At 39.7% G+C, this 22,263-nt stretch overlaps 1 protein-coding gene across 1 annotated transcript; it reads right to left on the bottom strand.

Annotated features, from left to right (window-relative positions):
- Positions 1 to 1,976: 1,976 nt before the first annotated feature.
- LOC129835644 (lymphocyte antigen 75-like) lies at positions 1,977 to 20,368 on the bottom strand. Its single transcript, XM_055901365.1, has 4 exons — positions 19,972 to 20,368; positions 7,999 to 8,337; positions 2,358 to 2,464; positions 1,977 to 2,081 (listed from the first exon to the last, which is right to left on the bottom strand). Exons 1-4 carry the CDS (start codon positions 20,366 to 20,368, stop codon positions 1,977 to 1,979), a joined length of 948 nt encoding a protein of 315 aa, XP_055757340.1.
- Between the last annotated feature and the right edge of the window lie 1,895 nt (positions 20,369 to 22,263).

The raw sequence follows: 22,263 nt of genomic DNA, 5'->3' as shown, positions 1-22,263 counted from the left end.
TACTCGCATTAACATCTGCTAACCATGTGTATGTGACTAATAAAATTTGATTTGATTTGATTTGATTTGATTACATCTTCCTTTTTGGGGAAGTTAAACAAATGTTGTAAATTTGCTTACCGTTAACTAGCTATCTATCTGACCTTTTGCTTGCTGAATACGAAGATATGGCAAGGACTGACAGGTTATGAGCTGTACACATTCAAATTAGGGCGGGGAATTAAGTATATATTAGACGTATTACAATGTGTAGGTGAGCTGACATCATCTCACTTGAGGCAAAGCAAAACCAAGTGATTCAGCTCAACAGACAGCAATAAAATAGGATTTTCAGTCTCTGGTGATAGTAAATACCTCTGACTTATTTAAAATCTTAATTAAATTAAAATGTAGTGTTCCCTGTGCATTCACTTTAATGTATTTTATTTAAATGTTTGATTCGTCTTAGTTCAAAGACAGACAGGTCTTCAAATTATGTGTCTTAATAGATTTAATGTTGAATTCGTGTTTTTTAAACATATCATACGCTATAGTTTTTTAAAACACTGTTGATTTGAACCCTACTGTTGTATTTTGTGGATGTGATGACTAGTGTTGCTGAATTCAATGTACAATGTTATCTATTAAACATGACATTACAGTATGGTAATATTAAGATGCTGGTTCTTAACTCATAATCAACCATTTCAGACTCAGAATTGTCATACTTCAATAGTATTTAACTTCATTAATGTAATTACATCAACAGTAGTTTAAAGAGTAAGACAATTATTTGTTAACATGTTTATATACTGTATATCCATACTAGAGTATAAATGCAGTTTGAAATGGAAATAATTTTATTGTAATAATGGTTAAAAAATACATTATAAACTATATTAAAATAATTATGAATCATAATAAAAATAAACTAATTAAAACATTTAAGCGTCATTGTTAATGCTGAAAAAAATTACTATCTATCAATCACACTCTTTCATGTTAAGATAGTTGTGTACGCTTAGAAACAGAAACAACAAGAAAAGTAAATACATTGAATCAGTAACAGGAAAGGTGAAACATTTAGACATGTCTTGGAATTATAGTTTGAACAATTCATAACAGCATTAAGTGCGAAAACCCAATTCAAATGCAATTTGACATAATGTATCATTATTACAAAATAACTACTGGCTAGTGTGTGAAAATTAGAGTATAAGGGATATGTTTTTTTATGAGACAGTAAGGAAAAACTAAGGGGACGTGACTGAGGTGAAAGACAATAATAATATATATAATAATAATAATATCCAAATTGGCTAAAATCAGGTGGACTTTAGCGTTAAGAATAGGGTTACGTGCTATGATGTGTACAAACCCTGGATGACTGACAGCGTGTGCTCTATTGAAGCTACTGGTGCAGCCATCTTGTCACTCCTCCTCAATTGTAAAAAATGTTTTGGAAGCTATAGAAATACATTTATTAATGTCTACATCCGTTTTGACATATTTATTCTATAACAGACACCTTAATGCATACTTTAAAATTATACTATGTGAGCTGAACATAAAATGAAAACAATATATTTTATAAACATTCCGTAAAGTATTTATTTTTGGAGAGTACTAATGTTCCTGTCCCCACTACAACAAAAATACTTAAAAACATGTCATTTTGTCCTTGAACATTTTAATTGAAATACTGTAGAATTCTATTCAATTCCTTTGGAGGAATATGGCCGGCCGGTGGCTTCAAAGTCTCTCAATGGCCAATAAATACTGTAGCATCAACAATCCAGGGTTTATATACGTCATTGGTTATGTGTTTGGTTAAGGTTAGGGGGTTGGTTAAGGATATAGTTAGGGACACGGTAAGGGTTAGTTTTTAGGGTTTTGGCTAGTCAAGCTGCAAATGGGATGTTGGTCAGAAAAGTCCCCATAGTCTACAGTAATAGTGTTTACAGTTCCAGCTTCAAACTCGGTTCAGTTTCTCCTCCTTACTTCTTCTCCTTTTCTTCCTTGTGAAAGATCTTTCCATCGGTCTGCTCCTTCCATCTCAGTTTGACATCAGACATCCCCTTCTCAGTCAATTCCTTCTTTATCTGAGGAACACAAACAGCATTTTGTTTACTGGCTGGTCTACCAATTATGCAGTCAGTGCTGGCTAACACTTTACTGTATACCCCCTTATGCATTCATAAACTCTTTATAAGACATTATAAAATCAGTCATAGACAGTCAATAACATTATGGTCATTATAGATAACAGGTAAATATGTAGTCAATGGTATATATTATAGCCAGATACTGCAGTAACTCTTTATCACTTGTACTAAAGTGGCTCTAATTTCTCAACGAGGAAGAGAGGTGAAATTCACCTGCTGCAAGGTGGCCTCCTGAATGGCAGAATCACTCAGGTCCATGTTCTGGTCTTTTGGGGTCAGCTTCACTCGCACCACCTGCTGAGTCTTCTTCACTGCGGGAGCTAACAGAGCCAGAGACGGAGCCAGAGACGGAGCCAGAGCCCGAGACAGAGACAGAGCAGACCTAACTCACTCTATTAAATTTATCAAAACAGGAACATTTTACATTAGCTAGAAATTCAAAAGGAAATGATCTGAACAGAGGAAAATGTCCTCTGTGTGCAACCTATATCCCCCCACTAGAATCCCCATACTTTAATGAAGACAGCTTCTCCATCCTGGAAGGGGAAATCAATCATTTCCAGGCCCAGGGACATGTACTAGTCTGTGGTGACCTAAATGCCAGAACTGGACAAGAACCTGACACCCTCAGCACACAGGGGGACAAACACCTACCTGGAGGTGACAGCATTCCCTCCCCCTAGGCACAACTAAGACAACATAATCAACAAAAACGGGTCACAACTCCCGCAGCTCTGTCACATGCTGGGTATGTACATAGTCAATGGTAGGCTTCGAGGGGACTCCTATGGTAGGTACACCTATAGCTCATCCCTTGGCAGTAGTACTATAGACTACTTTATCACTGACCTCAACACAGAGTCTCTCAGAGCGTTCACAGTCAGCCCACTGACACCCCTATCAGATCACAGCAAAATCGCAGTCTACATGAACAGAGCAAGGCTCAATAATGAGGCATCAAAGCCAAATGAGCTGAATAACATAAAGAAATGCTATAGATGTCACGACTTCCGCTGAAGTCGGTCCCTCTTCTTGTTTGGGCGGCGTTCAGCGGTTGACGTCACCGGCCTTCTAGCCATCGCCGATCCACTTTTCATTTTGTTTTGTCTTTGTTTTACACACCTGGTTTCAACCCTCTGTTTCTCCCATGGTTTTTGTGCGTGATTGTTTTATGTATGTTCGGTCCGTTATTGTGGGCTCGGTATTACGACATGTTATTGGAATATTTGAGTAAAGTTACTTGTGCTACTCATCTCTGCTGTCCTGCGCCTGACTCCTCTGCACCAGCTCCACCCAGACCATTACAATAGATGGAAGGAAAGTATGTGGAAACCTACCAAAAAACTATGACGCAACAACAAATTCAAACCCTTTTAGACAACTTCCTGGACAAAACTTTCCACTGTAATAGTGAAGGTGTAAACTTGGCAGTAGAAAACCTAATCAGTGTATTGACCTCTCAGATTCACTATAAACATTTTTTTTATTAATGACAAATGGTTTAATGAAGAATGCAAAAATCTAAGAACAAAATTGAGAAAACTATCCAACCAAAAACATAGAGTCCCAGAAAACCTGAGTCTACGCCTTCACTATGATGAATCCCAAAAATAATACAGAAATGCACAACGGGAAAAAAAGGAACAGCATGTCAGAAATCAGCTCAATGTAATTGAAGAATCCATAGACTCTAACCACTTCTGGGAAAAACACTAAACAAACAACAACACAAAGAGTTATCGATCCCTATTACAAAGAACAAACAGCAAAAACACATACAGTTGAAGTCGCAAGTTGACATACACTTAGGTTAAATTAAAATTAGTTTTCCAACCATTCCGCCAATTTCTTGTTAACAAGCTGTAGTTTTGGCAAGTCAGTTAAGACATCTACTTTGTGCATGACACAAGTCATTTTTCCAATAATTGTTTACAGACAGATTATTTCCCTTATCATTCATTGTATCACATTTCCAGTGGGTCAGAAGTTTACATACACTAAGTTGACTGTGCCTTTAAACAGCTTGGAAAATTACAGAAAATTATGTCATGGCTTTAAAAGCTTCTGATAGGCTAATTGACATATTTTGAGTCAATTGGAGGTGTACCTGTAGATGTATTTAAAGGCCTACCTTCAAACTCAGTGCCTCTTTGCTTGACATCATGGGAAAATCAAAAGAAATCAGCCAAGACCTCAGAAACAATATTGTAGACCTCTGGTAGAGTCTGGTTCATCCTTGGGAGAAATTTCCAAATGCCTGAAGGTACCACGTTCATCTGTACAAACAATAGTACACAAGTATAAACACCATGGGACCACGCAGCCATCATACCGCTCAGGAAGGAGACGCATTCTGTCTCCTAGAGATGAACGTACCTTGGTGCGAAAAGTGCAAATCAATCCTAGAACAAGGTCCTTGTGAAGATGCTGGAGGAAACAGGTATCTATATCCACAGTAAAACGAGTCCTATTATCAACATAACCTGAAAGGCCGCTCAGCAAGGAAGAAGCCACTGCTCCAAAACCACCATACAAAAAGCCAGACTACGGTTTGCAACTGCACATGGGGACAAAGATCGTACTTTTTGGAGAAATGTCCTCTGGTCTGATGAAACAAAAATAGAACTGTTTGGACATATTGACCATCGTTATGTTTGGAGGAAAAAGAGGGAGGCTTGCAAGCCGAACAACACAATCCCAACCGTGAAGCACGGGGATGGCAGCATCATGTTGTGGGGGTGCTTTGCTGCAGGAGGGACTGGTGCACTTCACAAAATAGATGGCATCATGACGAAGGAGAAGTATGTGGATATATTGAAGCAACATCTCAAGACATCAGTCAGGAAGTTAAAGCTTGGTCGCAAATGGGTCTTCGAAATGGACAATGACTCCAAGCATACTTCAAAAGTTGTAGCAAAATGGCTTCAGGACAACAAAGTCAAGGTATTGGAGTGGCCATCACAAAGCCCTGACCTCAATCACATGGACAATTTGTGGGCAGAACTGAAAAATTGTGTGCGAGCAAGGAGGCCTACAATCGTGACTCAGTTACACCAGCTCTGTCTGGAGGAATGGGCCAAAATTCACCCAACTTATTGTGGGAAGCTTGTGGAAGGCTACCCGAAACGTTTGACCCAAGTTAAACAATTTAAAGGCAATGTTACCAAATACTAATTCAGTGTATGTAATCTTCTGACCCATTGGGAATGTGATGAAATAAATAAAAGCTGTATAAATCATTCTCTCTACTATTATTCTGACATTTCACATTCTTCAAATAAAGTGGTGATCCTAGTTGACCTAAGACAGGGACTTTTGACTCTGATTAAATGTCAGGAATTGTGAAAAAATGAGTTGAAATGTATTTGGCTAAGGTGTATGTAAACTTCCAACTTCAACTGTACATGATCACATACAAATCTTAGAATCAACTATTAAAGACTACCAGAACCCAATGGATTCTCCAATTACATTGAATGAACTACAGGACAAAATACAAACCCTCCAACCCAAAAAAGCATATGGTGTTGATTGGATCCTCAATGAAATCATACAATATACAGACCACAAATTCCAATTGGCTATATTTAAACTCTTCAACATCATACTTAGCTCGGGCATCTTGCCCAATATTTGATCACCCCAATCTATAAAGTGGAGACAAATTTGACCCCAACAACTACCGTGGGATATGCATCAACAGCAACCTTGGGATAATCCTCTGCATTATCATTAACAGCAGACTCATACATTTCCTCAGTGAAAACAATGTACTGAGCAAATGTCAAATTGGCTTTTTAACAAATTACCGTACGACAGACCCTGCACACCCTAATTAACAAAAAAACAAACCAAAACAAAGGCAGTCTTCTCATGCTTTGTCGATTTCACAAAAACTTTTGACTCAATTTGGCATGAGGGCCTGCCATACAAATTGATGGAAAGTGGTGTTGAGGGAAAAACATCCGACATTATAAAATCCATGTACACTAACAACAAGTGTGCGGTTAAAATTGGCAAAAAACACACATTTCTTTTCACAGGGCCTTGAGGTGAGACAGGGATGCAGCTTAAGCCCAACCCTCTTCAACATATATATCAACAAATTGGTGAGGGCACTAGAACAGTCTGCAGCACCCGGCCTCACCCTACTAGAATCTGAAGTCAAATGTCTACTGTTTGCTGATGATCTGGTGCATCTGTCCCCAACCAAGGAGGGCCTACAGCAGCACCTAGATCTTCTGCACAGATTCTGTTGACCCAGTAATCTCAGTAAGACAAAAATAATGGTGTTCCAAAAACAGTCCAGGTGCCAGGACAACAAAAACAAATTCCATCTAGACACCATTGCCATAGAGCACACAAACAACTATAGATGCCTCTGCCTAAACATCAGCACCACAGGTAACTTCCACAAAGCTGTGAACGAGCTGAGACACAAGGCAAGAAGGGCCTTCTATGCCATCATAGAATTAACATAAAATGTGACATGACAATTAGGATCTGGCCAAAAAATACTTGAATCAACTATAGAACCAATTGCCTTTTACTGTTGTGAGGTATTGGGTCCGCTCACCAATGAAGAATTTACTAAATGGGACAAACACCAAACTGAGACTCTAAATGCAGAATTCTGCAAAAATATCCTGTATACAACGTAAAACACCAAATAATGCATGCAGAGCAGAATTAAGCCGATACTCGCAAATTATTTTCCAACCACCTAAAAGGAAGCGATTCCCAAACTTTCCATAAGAAAGCCATCACCTACAGTGAGATGAACCTGGAGAAGAGTCCCCTAAGCAAGCTGGTCCTGGGGCTCTGTTCACAAACACAAACACATCCCACAGAGCCCCAGGACAGCAACACAATTAGACCCAACAAAATCATGAGAAAATAAAAAGAGAATTACTTGACACATTGGAAAGAATTAACAAAAAACTGAGCAAACTAGAATGCTATTTGACCCTAAACAGAGAGTACACAGTGGCAGAATACCTGACCACTGTGACTGAACCAAACTTAAGGAAAGCTTTGACTATGTACAGACTCAGTGAGCATAGCCTTGCTATTGAGAAAGGCCGCCGTAGGCAGACCTGGCTCTCAACAGAAGATAGGCTACGTGCACACTGCCCACAAAATGAGGTGGAAACTGAGCTGCACTTCCTAACCTCCTGCCCAAAGTATGACCATATTAGAGACACATATTTCCCTCAGATTACACAGATCCACAAATAATTTGAAAACAAACCCAATTTTGATAAACTCCCATTTCCACTGGCTGAAATCCCACAGTGTGCCATCACAGCAGCAAGATTTGTGACTTGTAGCCACAAGAAAAGGGCAACCAGTGAAGAACAAACACCATTGTAAATACAACCCATATTTATGTTTATTTAGTTTCCCTTTTGTACTTTAACTATTTGCACATAATATGACATTTGAAATGTCTTTATTCTTTTGGAACTTTTGTGAGTGTAATATGTAATGTTAATTTGTATTGTTTCTGTTGCTCTGTCCCTGTCTCTCTGTCAATTCAATTTAATTGAAGGGCTTTATTGGCATGGGAAACATATGGTAACATTGTCAAAGCAAATGAAGTAAATAAAACAAAAGTGAAATAGAGAGAGACAGAGGCATAGCCAGACACTTACTCTCACCACCTACTCTTCTTCATTGGTTCTAACAGAGACAGATAGGGTAACTTCACACACACACACACGCACGCACGCACGCACGCACGCACGCACGCACGCACACACACACACACACACACACACACACACACACACACACACACACACACACACACACACACACACACACACACACTATAACATATACTGTAACTCACCACCGTAGCAACAGAAGGGAAGTTTCGTCTCACATGTGTAGTCTGCCCATTTGCCTGATTTATCGAACATCGACACACAGTTCCCGTAGCGATTATTGGGTGCTCCTGATCGCCAGTATCTGAATGAAGAGTTACTCTGGTCCGACCAGCTCCAGTCTCTGAACAGGCCGATCCACGCCCAGTTTCCCTTCGGTACCATGTTCCCTATCTTCTTGCTCTCAGCCAGGTTCCTCACACTGGCCAAGTCTGTGTAGTGATGTCTGCAGTAGCTCTGCCCTTCATCCCATGTCATGGCTTCATTTGACAAGATGAACCTCTCAGAAATGATGGTTGTCATTCCTGCAAATATTTAATGCTGAATGTTGAATGTAATGTTGAAGTATTGAATGTAAGTATCATTTATAGTTATTTTTTACATAAGAAATGTACTAATTTGTCACATTTGACTGTGTAAAACCTAGCAGTACTACTTATTTCTCTGAGGGTAAGGCGGACTTCAGAAAGTATTCACACCCCTTGACTTTTTCCACATTTTGTTGTGTTACTGTAGTGGGTAGTAATATTTATCATTTATGATATTATAAATAACTCAAATGTGACTGATAATAAGACTAAGCAATTAGCCTATTAAAATGTGTATCTGACTCCATAAAGATAATTGGTAATATGCAAGAGACTATGGTTGAGTTACAGTAATAGGCAAATATCTGAGAATGGATTCAAAATACAATTGTATTTATTTACTTTGTAAAATGAATGGATTCACATACAAGACATAAAGCTTTAAGTTACAAACCATTAACAAGCATTACAAGGCATTATTCTCGTAATGGTCAGAGAGAGAGAAATCATAGCCATGCCCCAAAAGTCCATTGGGTGGAGAGATAAAGAAAGAGAGAGAGAGAGAGAGAGTGTGTCTCACTAGAGAAGTTAAGGAACAAAAAAGTGACAGAACAATGAATCCGAGACCCTTTTATAACATCTGAGTTGTTTGGATTCAAAACCTGAGTTGTTCATCAATAGTATTTCTGTAAAGTTAACCTCCAATCAGATATCAGACCTACATTATGCTACCTCTGCTTGTCAGATACGAGAGTCACACCTTCGCTGAGGCAATCTCCAGGAGGAGATGTTCCCACGGAAGTCCTGGGGTCACTGGTGCCAGGAGAGGTGTGAAGACTGATAAAAACTTTGACTAATTGAATGTTACTGTGTGAATGAAATGGTGGTGTTTACTTTTTTTCAAGAGCATATAAAGAGCTGCCGAAATTTGATATGTCTTATTGCATTGTATGCTTTCTGATTGATGTATTTTTAAAGTGACTGGATTAAAACTGTAGGTTGGGTTGACTGGCTATCAAGCACATTTCTGTTGTCTGGTCAGATTATTTTAATTGAGTTGATTAGACTAGAATCTGGGTTTGTTTTCCTGTCTTTTGTTTTTACTAGCGAAGTGTTAAGTAACATTAATTCAGGCTGGGGCTGCATTCCTACTTGAATTTGATTTAAAGGACAACACATTTGTTCATACTTTGAGAACTTGTTACCAAACTCCTGTGTGTATCACACACACAGTTTTTCTCTTACAGATTATTCTGAATTGAAGACACATGTAACCAAGTTAAGTCTTAGCCTATTGGTCATTTGCTCTGAGTTATTCTATATTTTGTGACTAATACATTCTATTTGTTGAATTGACTAAATGCATTCCTTGTTTTACAGAGTAATTATTTGATTAACTACATGACTGTATCTTGGTAGGCCTATTGATAGTTGTTAATTACACTATACACATAGTATATATGCTTGGTCTCTAACTGTGCATCTCTGAGCTAAGGTTAACTCAATCATTTTATGCTAGGACATCGATTGCAAGATATTAGCTCCTTGTTCCTTAGCCTCTTAATAAATGCATAACGGTAAACCTAGACACGTGTACCTTGTAGTATTCTGAATGGTGAAGCAAGGCTCGCAATCTTGGCTATACCCACTGGATACGATTATGGGCCTATAGCCTTCACATAGTACTGGAGTCAGATTGATACATGTAGTTTATTATTATTAAACATCATTTACACATCTACGTAATGGAGTTCCCTCATCCTCAGTCAGTGGGGATTTCCACCAACCTACATAATGGTTGGACCATTTCCACCAACCTATACAGGTAAAATGGTGTCGACAGAGAGGGCTACCATGTTTCAAGCTCTTAGGAAACTTTGCAATATATATTTTTAAATTTATTATTTCTTACATTCTTAGCCGAGAATATTTGTTGTGTTATTTCATACTGCCATACTGCCGGGAAGAACTATTGGATATCAGAGTTGTGGTAACTCACCAGCACTACCAGAATTACGACCAGGAATAATACTTTCCCGAAGTAGATCCTTTGTTCGCACCGCCCAGGGCAATTTAACTGATTCCAGAGGCCGACCCAACACACCGCAGGCGGAGGAGAGGTACTCGGAGTGGTCTTCTAGTCCGACTTAGGAGGCGTGCACACCACCTACTGCTTCCGAGTAGATTACTCACTAATGTTCAGTCTCTGGATAATAAAGTTGACGAGCTCAGGGTGAGGATTTCCTTCCAGAGAGATATCAGGGATTGTAACACTCTGTTTCACAGAAACATGGCTCTCTCGGGATATACTGTCTAAGTCTGTCCAGCAGTTGGGTTCTCAGTTCACCGCGCAGACAGTGTCATGACGTTGCCCTGTTGGGGAGGTTTATGACTCCCCCCATAAATACCTTTCCCCCTTTTTCTCTCCACACTACAGAATGGACACATGGAAATCGTTTTTGTTAACATAGAGAGAGTATTGGAACATCAAAAGGTTGGAGAAAATAACAATCTTTATTTAATCCAACCAGTTGAAAGTGTCCGTTGGTACTTAAAGAATATCATGTCAGATCAGTTGTCGTCTGAGACATTATTACTGATGATAGAATGACATAAACTGTATCTTGGAAAGTCTACACATTCTAGTTATCAGATTCACATGGAATTGTTGTGCAATTTAAATGTTTAAATATGAAAATATTTGTGAAAGAAGCTAAAATTACATTTAATCTTAAGTGAGAGAATTGTTTTCATAAGTGAACTAAGCTCACTCAGTGGCCCCGCCCAAGTGAACAGTCATTGGTTGTGAACTATGAAACACGCTCTTCTCTTCCCCACTACAAAAGCCCATTGACGAAAGTCAACCTCTTGTGTTCCCCGACGACGTGAGGACTGCTGTCCACACGTTAAAAGGGCTAATATCAACTACAGAACTAAGCCAACCTCAGCGTGAGCTCTGGTTGCGAATGGTTGAACGACTACAACCTAACGAAATGAACATTGTGTTCCCGATGACGTGAGGACTGCTGTCCATACGTTTAGAGGGACAAATTTCAACATGGAGGTGAAGATCGCCACGCTGGAAGGATGATTTCGAATATACCAGCCAGAATATAGCATGAGCTTATGGTATGGCAACTTGGTATGAACTTTGAACTCTTATTCACTAAAGAAGTGATACATCCTAGTGATAAAATAATTTATAAGGTTTAAGATAAATTATTAGAAAATTCGACCCGGAAACTTAACCAGTAGGGATTAGAGGTTATGTAGCATGGATAAGGAGTAATTAAAAATATTTAACATAAGTCCAACTAGGTTAGACTGGGAGAGAGAGGAATGTGTGTATGCATAAGAAAACACCTAGAAACAATTAAACTATGGTTGAACCGACCCGGCTACAAATCTGGGAAGATAAGATAGGACAGGGAGTACCACTTTATCTGGAAGGGACTGGAACTGTCAGCTGGGCAGTGATAAACTGTTGTGAGAATTCTAGAGAAGATAGCTCTCCTAATGTTAGGGTGCATGTGTGTGCGTAGGTTAGAAGAATGTTATAAAAGGAACATCTTTGTATGTGAATGGGAGAACTCTCGTGAATAAACTTTGTTTTGACTTATTGGGAGCTGGGAATTCTGTCTGTTTCATTTAAACCAGAACTTTACAAACTCTGGGTTGCAGAACGATTAGAATAATTGAACATTATAGACATTGATAATAAAATTCTATATCACCTAGACGTCGAGTTATCAGCAGCAGCTGTAAACGTGCGTGGCATAGGAAAGGACAAACAATCTCTTCAGAACGACAGGGTACTACAACGTATCCGTTCTATCACATGACAACGGTACTACAACGTAGCCGTTCTACCACAAGACAACAGACTACAACGTATCCGCCCAGAAATATTCTTCAAAGGACAAGGGAGATCTCTGCTGGGCAACCCAGCCTTCCATCTTCGACCAATCTCTTCGAAGCACAGCTCAGAGTAAATATATTTCTTGCATTTTCCTTTTCCGAATGGGCGGTTATTTAGAATGCATAAGATTCAGTATTTACAAGAGCGTTTCTTCATAAGGTCCGATAGAGACACAAGCCTTTTGTTCCTCAGACTTCCCGCGCTTTCATTCAAACCCAACCCCCTTTCTTTGTGTAACCAGCCGCCATACAGGTTTCGTCCGCTTGCTACGTTTTTTTTATGACATAATTAGTAATCAATGTATGATCCATCCTGTGTATATGGAATTCTGTGTGATTATTTAGGTATTTATTAAATAATTAATTAAACCAAATGTTGTATTGCTGATTCAACTTGTTAGCCAGGGTTCGTGAAGATAACCAATATTTTTACGACATTCAGATGAGACTGAATAAGGTGCCGATTGATAATTGACTGCTATTGATATAAAAGTTTACCGGGTCTTTAAGAGTTTATTCGGAAGACAACAGCTCTATAAACATTCTTCCATGGTGCCCCGACTTCCTAGTTAACTTCTTTCAGCTAGGGGGCAGAATTTTTATGTTTGGAAAAATAACGTTCCCAAGGTAAACTGACTATTTCTCAGGCTCAGATATTAGAATATGCATCTAATTGACAGATTAGGATACAAAACACTCTAAAGTTTCCAAAACTGTCAAAATATTGTCTGTGAGTATAACAGAACTGATTTTGCAGGCAAAAACCTGAGGAACTCCAACCCATTGCTTGCCCCTCCTCCATTTAAAGGGGTTTCAACCAGATTTTCCAATGCCTTCCTCAGGCTGTGACCAGGCTTTAGACATAGTTTCAAGCTCTTATTTTGAAAAATTAGCGAGATTTATCAAAACGCGTCAGGTGTCCTTTGATTAGTTCCTGCGCAGGAGAGATGTGGCTCGACATTTTCTTTCTCTGTAGTATTGAACAGTTTATCGTCCGGTTGAAATATGATTGATTATGTATGTTAAAAACAACCTGAGGATTGATTATAAAAAACCTTTGACATGTTTCTACGAACAATACGGATACTTTTGGCCCTTGAGGACCGGAACGAGCTTGTGGTTTTCTGAACATAACGCGCAAACCAAATGGCGGTTTTTGGTTATAAAACTAATCTTTATCGAACAAAAATAACATTTATTGTGTAACTGGGAGTCTCGTGAGTGCAAACATCCGAAGATTATCAAAACTAAGCGATTCATTTATTGCTTCTCTGACTTTCGTGACCAAGCTAATTTAAGTCTAGCTGTTCTAGCAGTGATTGATACACTCCCAAACGCTTGGATTGCTTTCGCTGTAAAGCATATTTTCAAAATCTGACAGGATAGGTGGATTAACAACAAGCAAAGCTGTGTTTTGGTATATTTCACTTATGATTCCATAATTATAAATATTTTTTGTATTATTTTTGAATTTGGCGCTCTGCAATTCAACGGTTGTTTACGAAAATTATCCCGCTAAAGGGATCCGTGCGGCAAGAAGTTACTCAACCACTGCTACCACTGCTACTCCAACTTCCGGATGCCTACAAGGCCCTCCCCCATCCATCTTTCAGCAGATTGACCATGACTCCATTTTGCTCCTCCCTTCCTATAGGCAGAAATTCAAACAGGAAGTACCTGTGCTCAGGACTATTCAACGCTTGTCTGTTTTGATCACATGGGCTGGGATATGTTCCGGGTAGCTTCCGAGAATAATATTGGCGAATATACTGATACGGTGACTGAGTTTATCAGGAAGTGTATAGGAGATGTTGTACCCACTGTGACTATTAAAACCTACCCTAACCAGAAACCGTGGACAGATGGCAGCATTCGTGCAAAACTTAAAGCGTAAATCACCGCATTTAACCATGGAAAGGTGACTGGGAATATGGCAGAATACAAACAGTGTAGTTATTCCCTCCACAGGTCAATCAAACTGTCAGAACGTCAGTATAGAGACAAAGTGGAGTCGCAATTCAAAGGCTCAGACACGAGACGTATGTGGTAGGGTCTACAGACAATCACGGACTACAAAGGGAAAACCAGCCACGTCGCAGACACCGACATCTTGCTTCCATACAAGCTAAACACCTTCTTCGCCTTCTTTGAGGATAAAACAGTGCCACCGACGTGGTCAGCTATCAAGAACTGTGGGCTCTTCTTCCCCGTGGCCGACGTGAGTAAGACATTTAGTTTGCAGGGAGGCACCCACAAACTTTCCTGTTGTTATACTCGACCGTAGAGTTTACTAGAGGGCACATCAGACATCAGACATCATGTTACCCCTGTTGTAACTTACATAGCCCTGAACATTTTGATTGTGACATCATTTATAATCTCAGAATGGGCCTGGCATTGTTTATGGACATATCTAATCAATCCCTATCCCAGTCTGTTGTCCCCACATGCTTCAAGGTGGTCACCATTGTTCCTGTACCCAAGAAAGCAGAAGTAACAGAAATAAATGACTATCGCCTAGTAGCACTCACTTCTGTCATCATGAAGTGCTTTGAGAGACAAGTCAAGGGTCATATCACCTCTACCTTACTTGTCACCCTGGGCCCACTTCAAGTTGCTTCCCGCCCCAATAGATACACAGACGATGCAATTGCCATCGCACTGCACACTGCCCTATCCCATCTGAACAAGAGAAATACCTATGTAAGAATGCTGTTCATTGACTATAGCTCAGCATTCAACACCATAGTACCCTCCAAGCTCATCATTAAGCTCGGGGCCCTGGGTTTGAACCCCGCCCTGTGCAACTGAGTCCTAGGACTTCCTGACAGGACACCCCCAGGTGGTGAATGTGGGAAACAACATCTCTACTCCGCTGATCCTCAACACTGGGGCCCCACAAGGATGTGTTCTCAGCCCCCTCCTGTACTCCTTGTTCACCCATGACTGCGTGGCCATGCACGCCTCCAACTCAATCAACAAGTTTGCAGACGACACAACAGTAGTAGGCTTGATTACCAACAATGATGAGAAAGCCTACGGGGATGAAGTGAGGTCTCTGGGAGTGTTGTGCCAGGAAAATAACCTCTCACTCAACGTCAACAAAACAAAAAAAACAAAAGAGATGATTGTGGACTTCAGGCAACAGCAGAGGGAGCACCCACCTATCATCGGGACCACAAGGGAGAAGGTGGAAAGCTTCAAGTTCCTCAGAGTACACATCACTGACAAACTGAAACGGTCCACCCACACAGACAGTGTGGTAAAGAAGGCGCAACAGTGCCTCTTCAACCTCAGGAGGCTGGAGAAATTTGGCTTGGCACCTAAAACCCTCACCAACTTTTACAGATGCACAATTGAGAGCATCCTGTCTGGCTGTATCACCGCCTGGTACGGCAACTGCACCACCGGCAACTGCACCACCCACAACTGCAGGGCTCTCCAGAGGGTTTTGCGGTCTGCCCAATGCATCACCGGGGGCAAACTATCTGCCATCCAAGACACCTACAGCACAAGATATCACAGGAAGGCCATCAAGATCATCAAGGACAACAACCACCCGAGCCACTGCCTGTTCACCCCGCTATCATCCAGAAGGCGGGGTCAGTACAGGTGCATCAAAGCGGGGACCGAGAGACTGTAAAACAGCTTCTATCTCAAGGCCATCAGACTGCCTATATACATAGACTTAAAATCACTGGCCACTTTAATAAATGGAACACTAGTCCCTTTAATAATGTTTACATATTTTGCATTACTCATCTCATATGTATATACTGTATTCTATTCTTCTGTATCTTATTCTATGCCACTCTGACATTGCTTGTCCATATATTTATATATTCTTAATGCCATTCCTTTACTTAGATTTGTGTGTATTGGGTATATGTTGTGTAATTGTTTATTATTACTAGTTAGACATTACTGCACTGTCGGTGCTAGAAACGTAAGCATTTCGCTAAACCTGCAATAAAATCTGCTAAACACATGTATGTGACCAATAAAATTTGATTTGATTTGATATAATGGTTGGATTATTTCTAATTAACCACATAAGGGTTGGATAATTTCCACCAAACTAAATGGTGACTCATCCAGGTGATGGGGATTCTATACCACACTACATTACAGGGTGAATTTAAAATCGATTCAGTTGAGAATTTTTGTCACACACATTACCTCATAATGTCAAAGTGGAGTTATGTTTTTAAAAATGTTTACTAATTAATCAAAAATGTAAAGTTGAAAAGTCTTGAGTTAAATGTATTCAACCCCTTTGTTATGTTTAGCCTAAATAAGTTAAGGACTAAAAATGTGCTTAACAAGTCACATAATCTTTTATTTAACTAGGCAAGTCAGTTAAGCACAAATTCTTATTTACAATGACGGCCTACCACGGCCAAACCCTCCCCTAACCCAGATGACAATGGGTCAATTGTGCGCCGCCCTATGGGACTCCCAATCATGGCCGGTTGTGATACAGCCTGGATATGAACCAGGGTGTCTGTAGTGACACCTCTAGTACTGAGATACAGTGCCTTAGACCGCTGCACCACTCAGGAGCCCAAAATGTAACTCTGAAACTGTTTTAAAATCACCATTGGCCTCATGTTGAAATCCCTGAGTGGTTTCCTTCCTCTCAAGCAAATTCATTCGGAAGAATGTCTCTATCTTTGTAGTGACTGGGTGTATTGATACACCATCCAAGATGTTATTGATAACTTTCTCAACACCATGCTCAAAGGGATATTCATTGTCTGTTTTTTGTTATTTTGAACCCATCTACCAATACGTGCCCTTCTTTGCGAAGAATTGGAAAAATTCCCTGGTCTTTGTGGTTAAACAATTATTTTTTTCACTGCTCGACTGAGGGACTTTACAGATAATTGTATGTGTGGGGTACAGAGATGAGGTTGTCATTCAAAAATTATGTTAAACACTATAATTGCACACAGAGTGAGTCCATGCAACTTACTGACAGTTGTGGCTGCTTTGTGTGATGCATTGTTGTCTCTACCTTCTTGACCCTCGTGCTGTTGACTGTGTCCAATAATGTTTCTACCATGTTTTGTGCTGCTACCATGTTGTGTTGTTACCATGTTGTTGTTATGTTGTGTTGCTAACATGCTGTGCTGTCATGTGTTAATGCCTTGCTATGTTGTTGTCTTAGGTCTCTCTTTACGTAGTGTTGTGTTGTCTCGTTTGTTGTGATGTGTGTTTTGTCCCATATTTATATTGTATTTATCATTTATTTTTTTAAATCCCAGGCCCCCGTTCCTGCAGGAGGCCTTTGCCTTTTGGTAGGCCGTCATTGTAAATAAGAATTTGTTCTTAACTGACTTGCCTAGTTAAATGAAGGTTCAATTTAATTGCTGTGATAGGAGAAAATAAAAGATGGATCAACAACATTGTAGTTACTCCACAATACTGACCTAAATGGCAAAGTGAAAAGAAGAAAGCATGTACAGAATAAAAAATATGGGAAACAAATTAACTTTTTGTCCTTAATACAAAGCGTTGTTTGGGACAAATCCAACACAACACTGAGATCTTCATTTTTTCAGGCATGGTGGTGGCTGCATCCTGTTGTGTGTAAGCTTGTCATCGGCAAGGAGTAAAGAGTTTTTTGGGGCTAAAAAGAAACAGAATAGAGCTAAGCACAGGCAAACTCCTAGAAGAAAACCTGGTTCAACCTGCTTTCCAACAGAAACTGGGAAACAAATTCACCTTTCAGCAGGACAATAACCTAAAAATCATGGCCAAATATACACTGGCGTTGCTTACCAAGACAACATGGAATGTTCCTGAGTGGTCTAGTTACAGTTTGCACTTCAATTGGCTAGAAAATCTATGGTAAAGCTTGAAAATTGTTTTCTAGCAATGATCAAGAACCATCTTGACAGAGCTTGAAAAATTTCTTAAAAGAATAATCTGCAAATATTGTACAATCCAGATCTGCAAAGATCTTAGAGACTTGCTCCCGAGTGGCGCAGCGGTCTAAGGCCCTGCATCTCAATGCAAGAGGTGTCACTGGAGTCCCTGGTTTGAATCAAGGCTGCATCACATCTGGCTGTGATTGGCAGTCCCATAGGGCGGCACACAATTGGCCCAGCGTCATCCGGGTTTGGCTGGTGTAGGCCGTCATTGTAAATAAGAATATGTTCTGAAATTACTTTCCAAGTTAAATAAAGGTTACATATATTTTTTTTTTAATATATAAAAAATATCCAGAAGGACTCACAGCTGTAATCGCTGCCAACGGTGATTCTAACATGCATTGACTCGGGGGTGTGAATACTTATGTAAATGAGATATTTCTGTATTTCATTCTCAATTAATTTGCTAAACAATTCAGATATTTTTTTTTTACTTTGTCATTAAATCCATTTTGAGTTCAGCCTGTAACACAGTAAAATGTGGAATAATAAGTCAAGGGGTCTGAATACTTTCTGAAGGCACTGTATACAGTCTATACATTTTGTTACGTTAAAGCCTTATTCTAAAATTGATCAAATTATTTTCTGTCCTCATCAATCTACACATAATACCCCACAATGACAAAGTTAAAACATATTTTTAGAATTTTTGCAAATGTATAAAATAAAATAAAAACTGAAATAAGATATTTACATAAGTATTCAGACCTTTTGATATGAGACTCAAAATCAGGCTTTTATGGTAGAGTGGCCAGACAGAAGCCACTCCTAAGTAAAAGGCACATGATAGCCTGCTTTGGAGTTTGCCAAACGGTACCTAAAGGACTCTCAGACCATGAGAAACAAGATTCTCTAGTCTGATGAAACCAAGATTTAACTTTTTGGCCTGAATGCCAAGCCTCACGTCTGGAGGAAACCTGGCACTATCCCTACGGTGAAGCATGGTGGTGGCAGCATCATGCTGTGGGAATGTTTTTCAGCAGCAGGGACTGAGAGACTAGTCAGGATTGAGGGAAATATGACGGAGCAAAGTACAGAGAGATCCTTGGTGAAAACCTGCTCCAGAGCGCTAAGGACCTCAGACTGGGACGACGGACCAACAGGACAACAATCTTAAGCACACAGGCAAGACAATGCAGTGGCTTAGGGACAAGTCTCTGAATTTCCTTGAGTGGCCCAGCCAGAGCCCGGTCTTGAACCCGATCAAACATCTCTGTAGAGACCTTAAAATAGCTGTGCAGTGATGCTCCCCATCCAACCTGACTTGAGCTTGAGAAGATCTGCAGAGAGGAACTGGAGAAACTCCCCAAATACAGGTGTGCAAAGCTTGTAGCATCACACCCAAGAAGACTCAAGGCTGTAATCGCTGCCAAAGGTGGTACAACAAAGTACTGAGTAAAGGGTCTGAATACTTTCATAAATGTGATATTTCAGTTTTTTATATGTAATAAATTAGCAAAACATTTAAAAAAACATGTTTTTGCTTTGTCATTATGGGGTATTGTGTGTAGATTAATGAGGAAAATAACTTTTGAATACATTTTAGAATAAGGCTGTAACGTAACAAAATGTGAAAAAATTCAAGGTTCTGATCCTTTCTGAATGCACTGTACATGTTTTCAGTAATGTTTGTGTCACAAGGACTTTATAGTGTGTCAGTGCACATGCAGGTTAAAATATGTAGTTATGATAATGTTATACTTATTTCCTATTTTTAAAAAGTTCTGATTGTAGAAACATAGAGCTGTAAATACACCAAAGAGTAACATGTTCTCACCGTTGTAGCAGACCGAGTGGTGATTTTGGTTGCAAATGAGATCCCACCACGTCCCATACTCTCCTGTCACTACACAGTGCTGATCAGTGTATTTACCATCTGAACTGTCCCAGTTCCTAAACTCAGTCTCTCCCTCACCATAGTAGTCCATATCTTCTAGAGACCACCTCCAGCTGTTAACACCATTGTACAACCCTATCCAGGCTGATCCATTATAACCACTGTCTACAGTGTTGATCAGTCTGTTCATATCCTCCATGTTGTCTATGGTGGCCAGGTCAGTGTACTTATTTCTGCAGTATCTCTGTGCTTCATTCCAGTTCTTGCCCATGTTCACAAAGTGGTACTGAGGGAGGCATGGAGAGGGTAAAAACAGCCCTGTGAACAAAACTATCATTTAGTGCATAATTATCTGTTTCATTATCACAGGCCTGCTACACTGGATGCTTAACCTTTGTAGAGCATTAGACGCTCCCATTGTGTTCTATAAATCCAGGGTGTAAACAACACAGCTTCACGAGATGCTCGTGCAGCTCAGCATACAATCACACTGTGGATCTATTTTCAAGATGTTGTGGCGCAACTCACACCTTCAAATCCTTGATGAAGTGGCCCTGCTCTGCTCACCCAGGAAAAGTTACGTTTTCAGTGTAGCAGCTAAAATAAACACCGCTTCCACAGTGCCCCAGTATAGCTAACAACTCAGAAATATACAGTGCTTTCGGAAAGTATTCAGACCCCTTGACTTTTTCCACATTTTGTTTTGTTACAGCCTGATTCTGAAATGGACGAACTTGTTTTTTCCCCCTCATCAATCTACACACAATACCTTATAATGACAAAGCAAAAACATATTTATTATAATTTTTTTGCTAATTTATGACATATTAAAAATGGAAATATCACATTTCAGAATAAGGCTGTAACGTAACAAAATGTGGAAAAAGTCAAGGGGTCTGAATACTTCCCGAAAGCACCGTATATATTTCTGTGTTGTTAGCTATACTGGGGCACTGTGGAATACCAGTCTTTCACTTACATGCTTACTCGCTAAATCACTGACGCACATAAGCAGGCGCGCGCGCGCACGCACACACACACACACACACACACACACACACACACACACACACACACACACACACACACACACACACACACACACACACACACACACACACACACACACACACTCTCTCACACACACACTCTCACACACACACTCACTTTCACACACACACACTCTCACTTTCACGCACACACACTCTCACACACACACTATTAATTTACTGTACTGACCTGTTAGTAAGAGAAGGCTTCTCCACCCCATCGTCTGACTGACAGTGTTTCCACTAAGGGAATATAAAAGGGATTATTAAATAAAATATAATTGCTAACAGGGGCTGAAGGGATAGTTGACTCAATTTACAAATTGACATATTGGTTTCAGTACCCTTGAAGCAGTCAATTGACAAGGTAAGGACATTCAAATATTGAAAATATCTTTATCAAAATGTATCTTAAGACATTTGTTGTCACATGGACAGGTTTTAACATGTCAGCAGAAGCCATAGTACCTTACAATGACAAAATTACACCTAATATTTATGCATCGCTCAGTTTACTTAACTGTAAATTATCACGGCAATCGATCGCATGTTGTTGATTCAAATATTCAAATTAAATCACGCTGTTAGATTATAATGACACACATACAAGTCTTTGCCTTTCTGCAACACAAAAATATTGCACTTTAATTGTGCATTTGCTTCTAACACTGTCCTCACTCCTCAACATGTAATTTTTTTCAAAATTGTTATTAACTAGTAATAAAGCCCTTACAAACCACTCATAGTTGGTATAGCAATTTCTAAGCATAGAAATCAATTAGCACCCCCAAAAAACGACATGTTCAAGGTTAAAGTTAAATATCAATCTCAAGCACAAAAGACAACATTTCCCGCATTTTGATTGATAATTCAGTTTGGATTCAGAAAATCTAATTAAAATATAAGAACCTGTTTAGTTGGTCTTGTCTGGTCTTTCTCTCATTCTCTGGTCTGTGGACTGAGGTCTATGGTCTACTCTTGTCTGGTTCTCTGCTCTGTGGACTGAGGTCTCCTGCTGTGTCTGATGTCGTCTCTCTTAATGGTTGCCTCTCCTCTATGCAGAGCTCTTTAGAGGGCTGAGATGCAAAGTATTTTTCCACTTCCACATGTCAAACAATATGGCCACTGCTGCCGTGACTCCAAGCCGGGCTTTGGTTAAATTTAGGCTTAACATTAGGGTTAA

The sequence above is a fragment of the Salvelinus fontinalis genome, chromosome 36 (assembly GCF_029448725.1).
Source record: "Salvelinus fontinalis isolate EN_2023a chromosome 36, ASM2944872v1, whole genome shotgun sequence".
In the NCBI taxonomy this organism is placed as follows: domain Eukaryota; kingdom Metazoa; phylum Chordata; class Actinopteri; order Salmoniformes; family Salmonidae; genus Salvelinus; species Salvelinus fontinalis.
The sequence above is the reverse complement of the archived record's forward strand: the minus strand, read 5'-3'. Positions and strand labels throughout refer to the sequence as shown.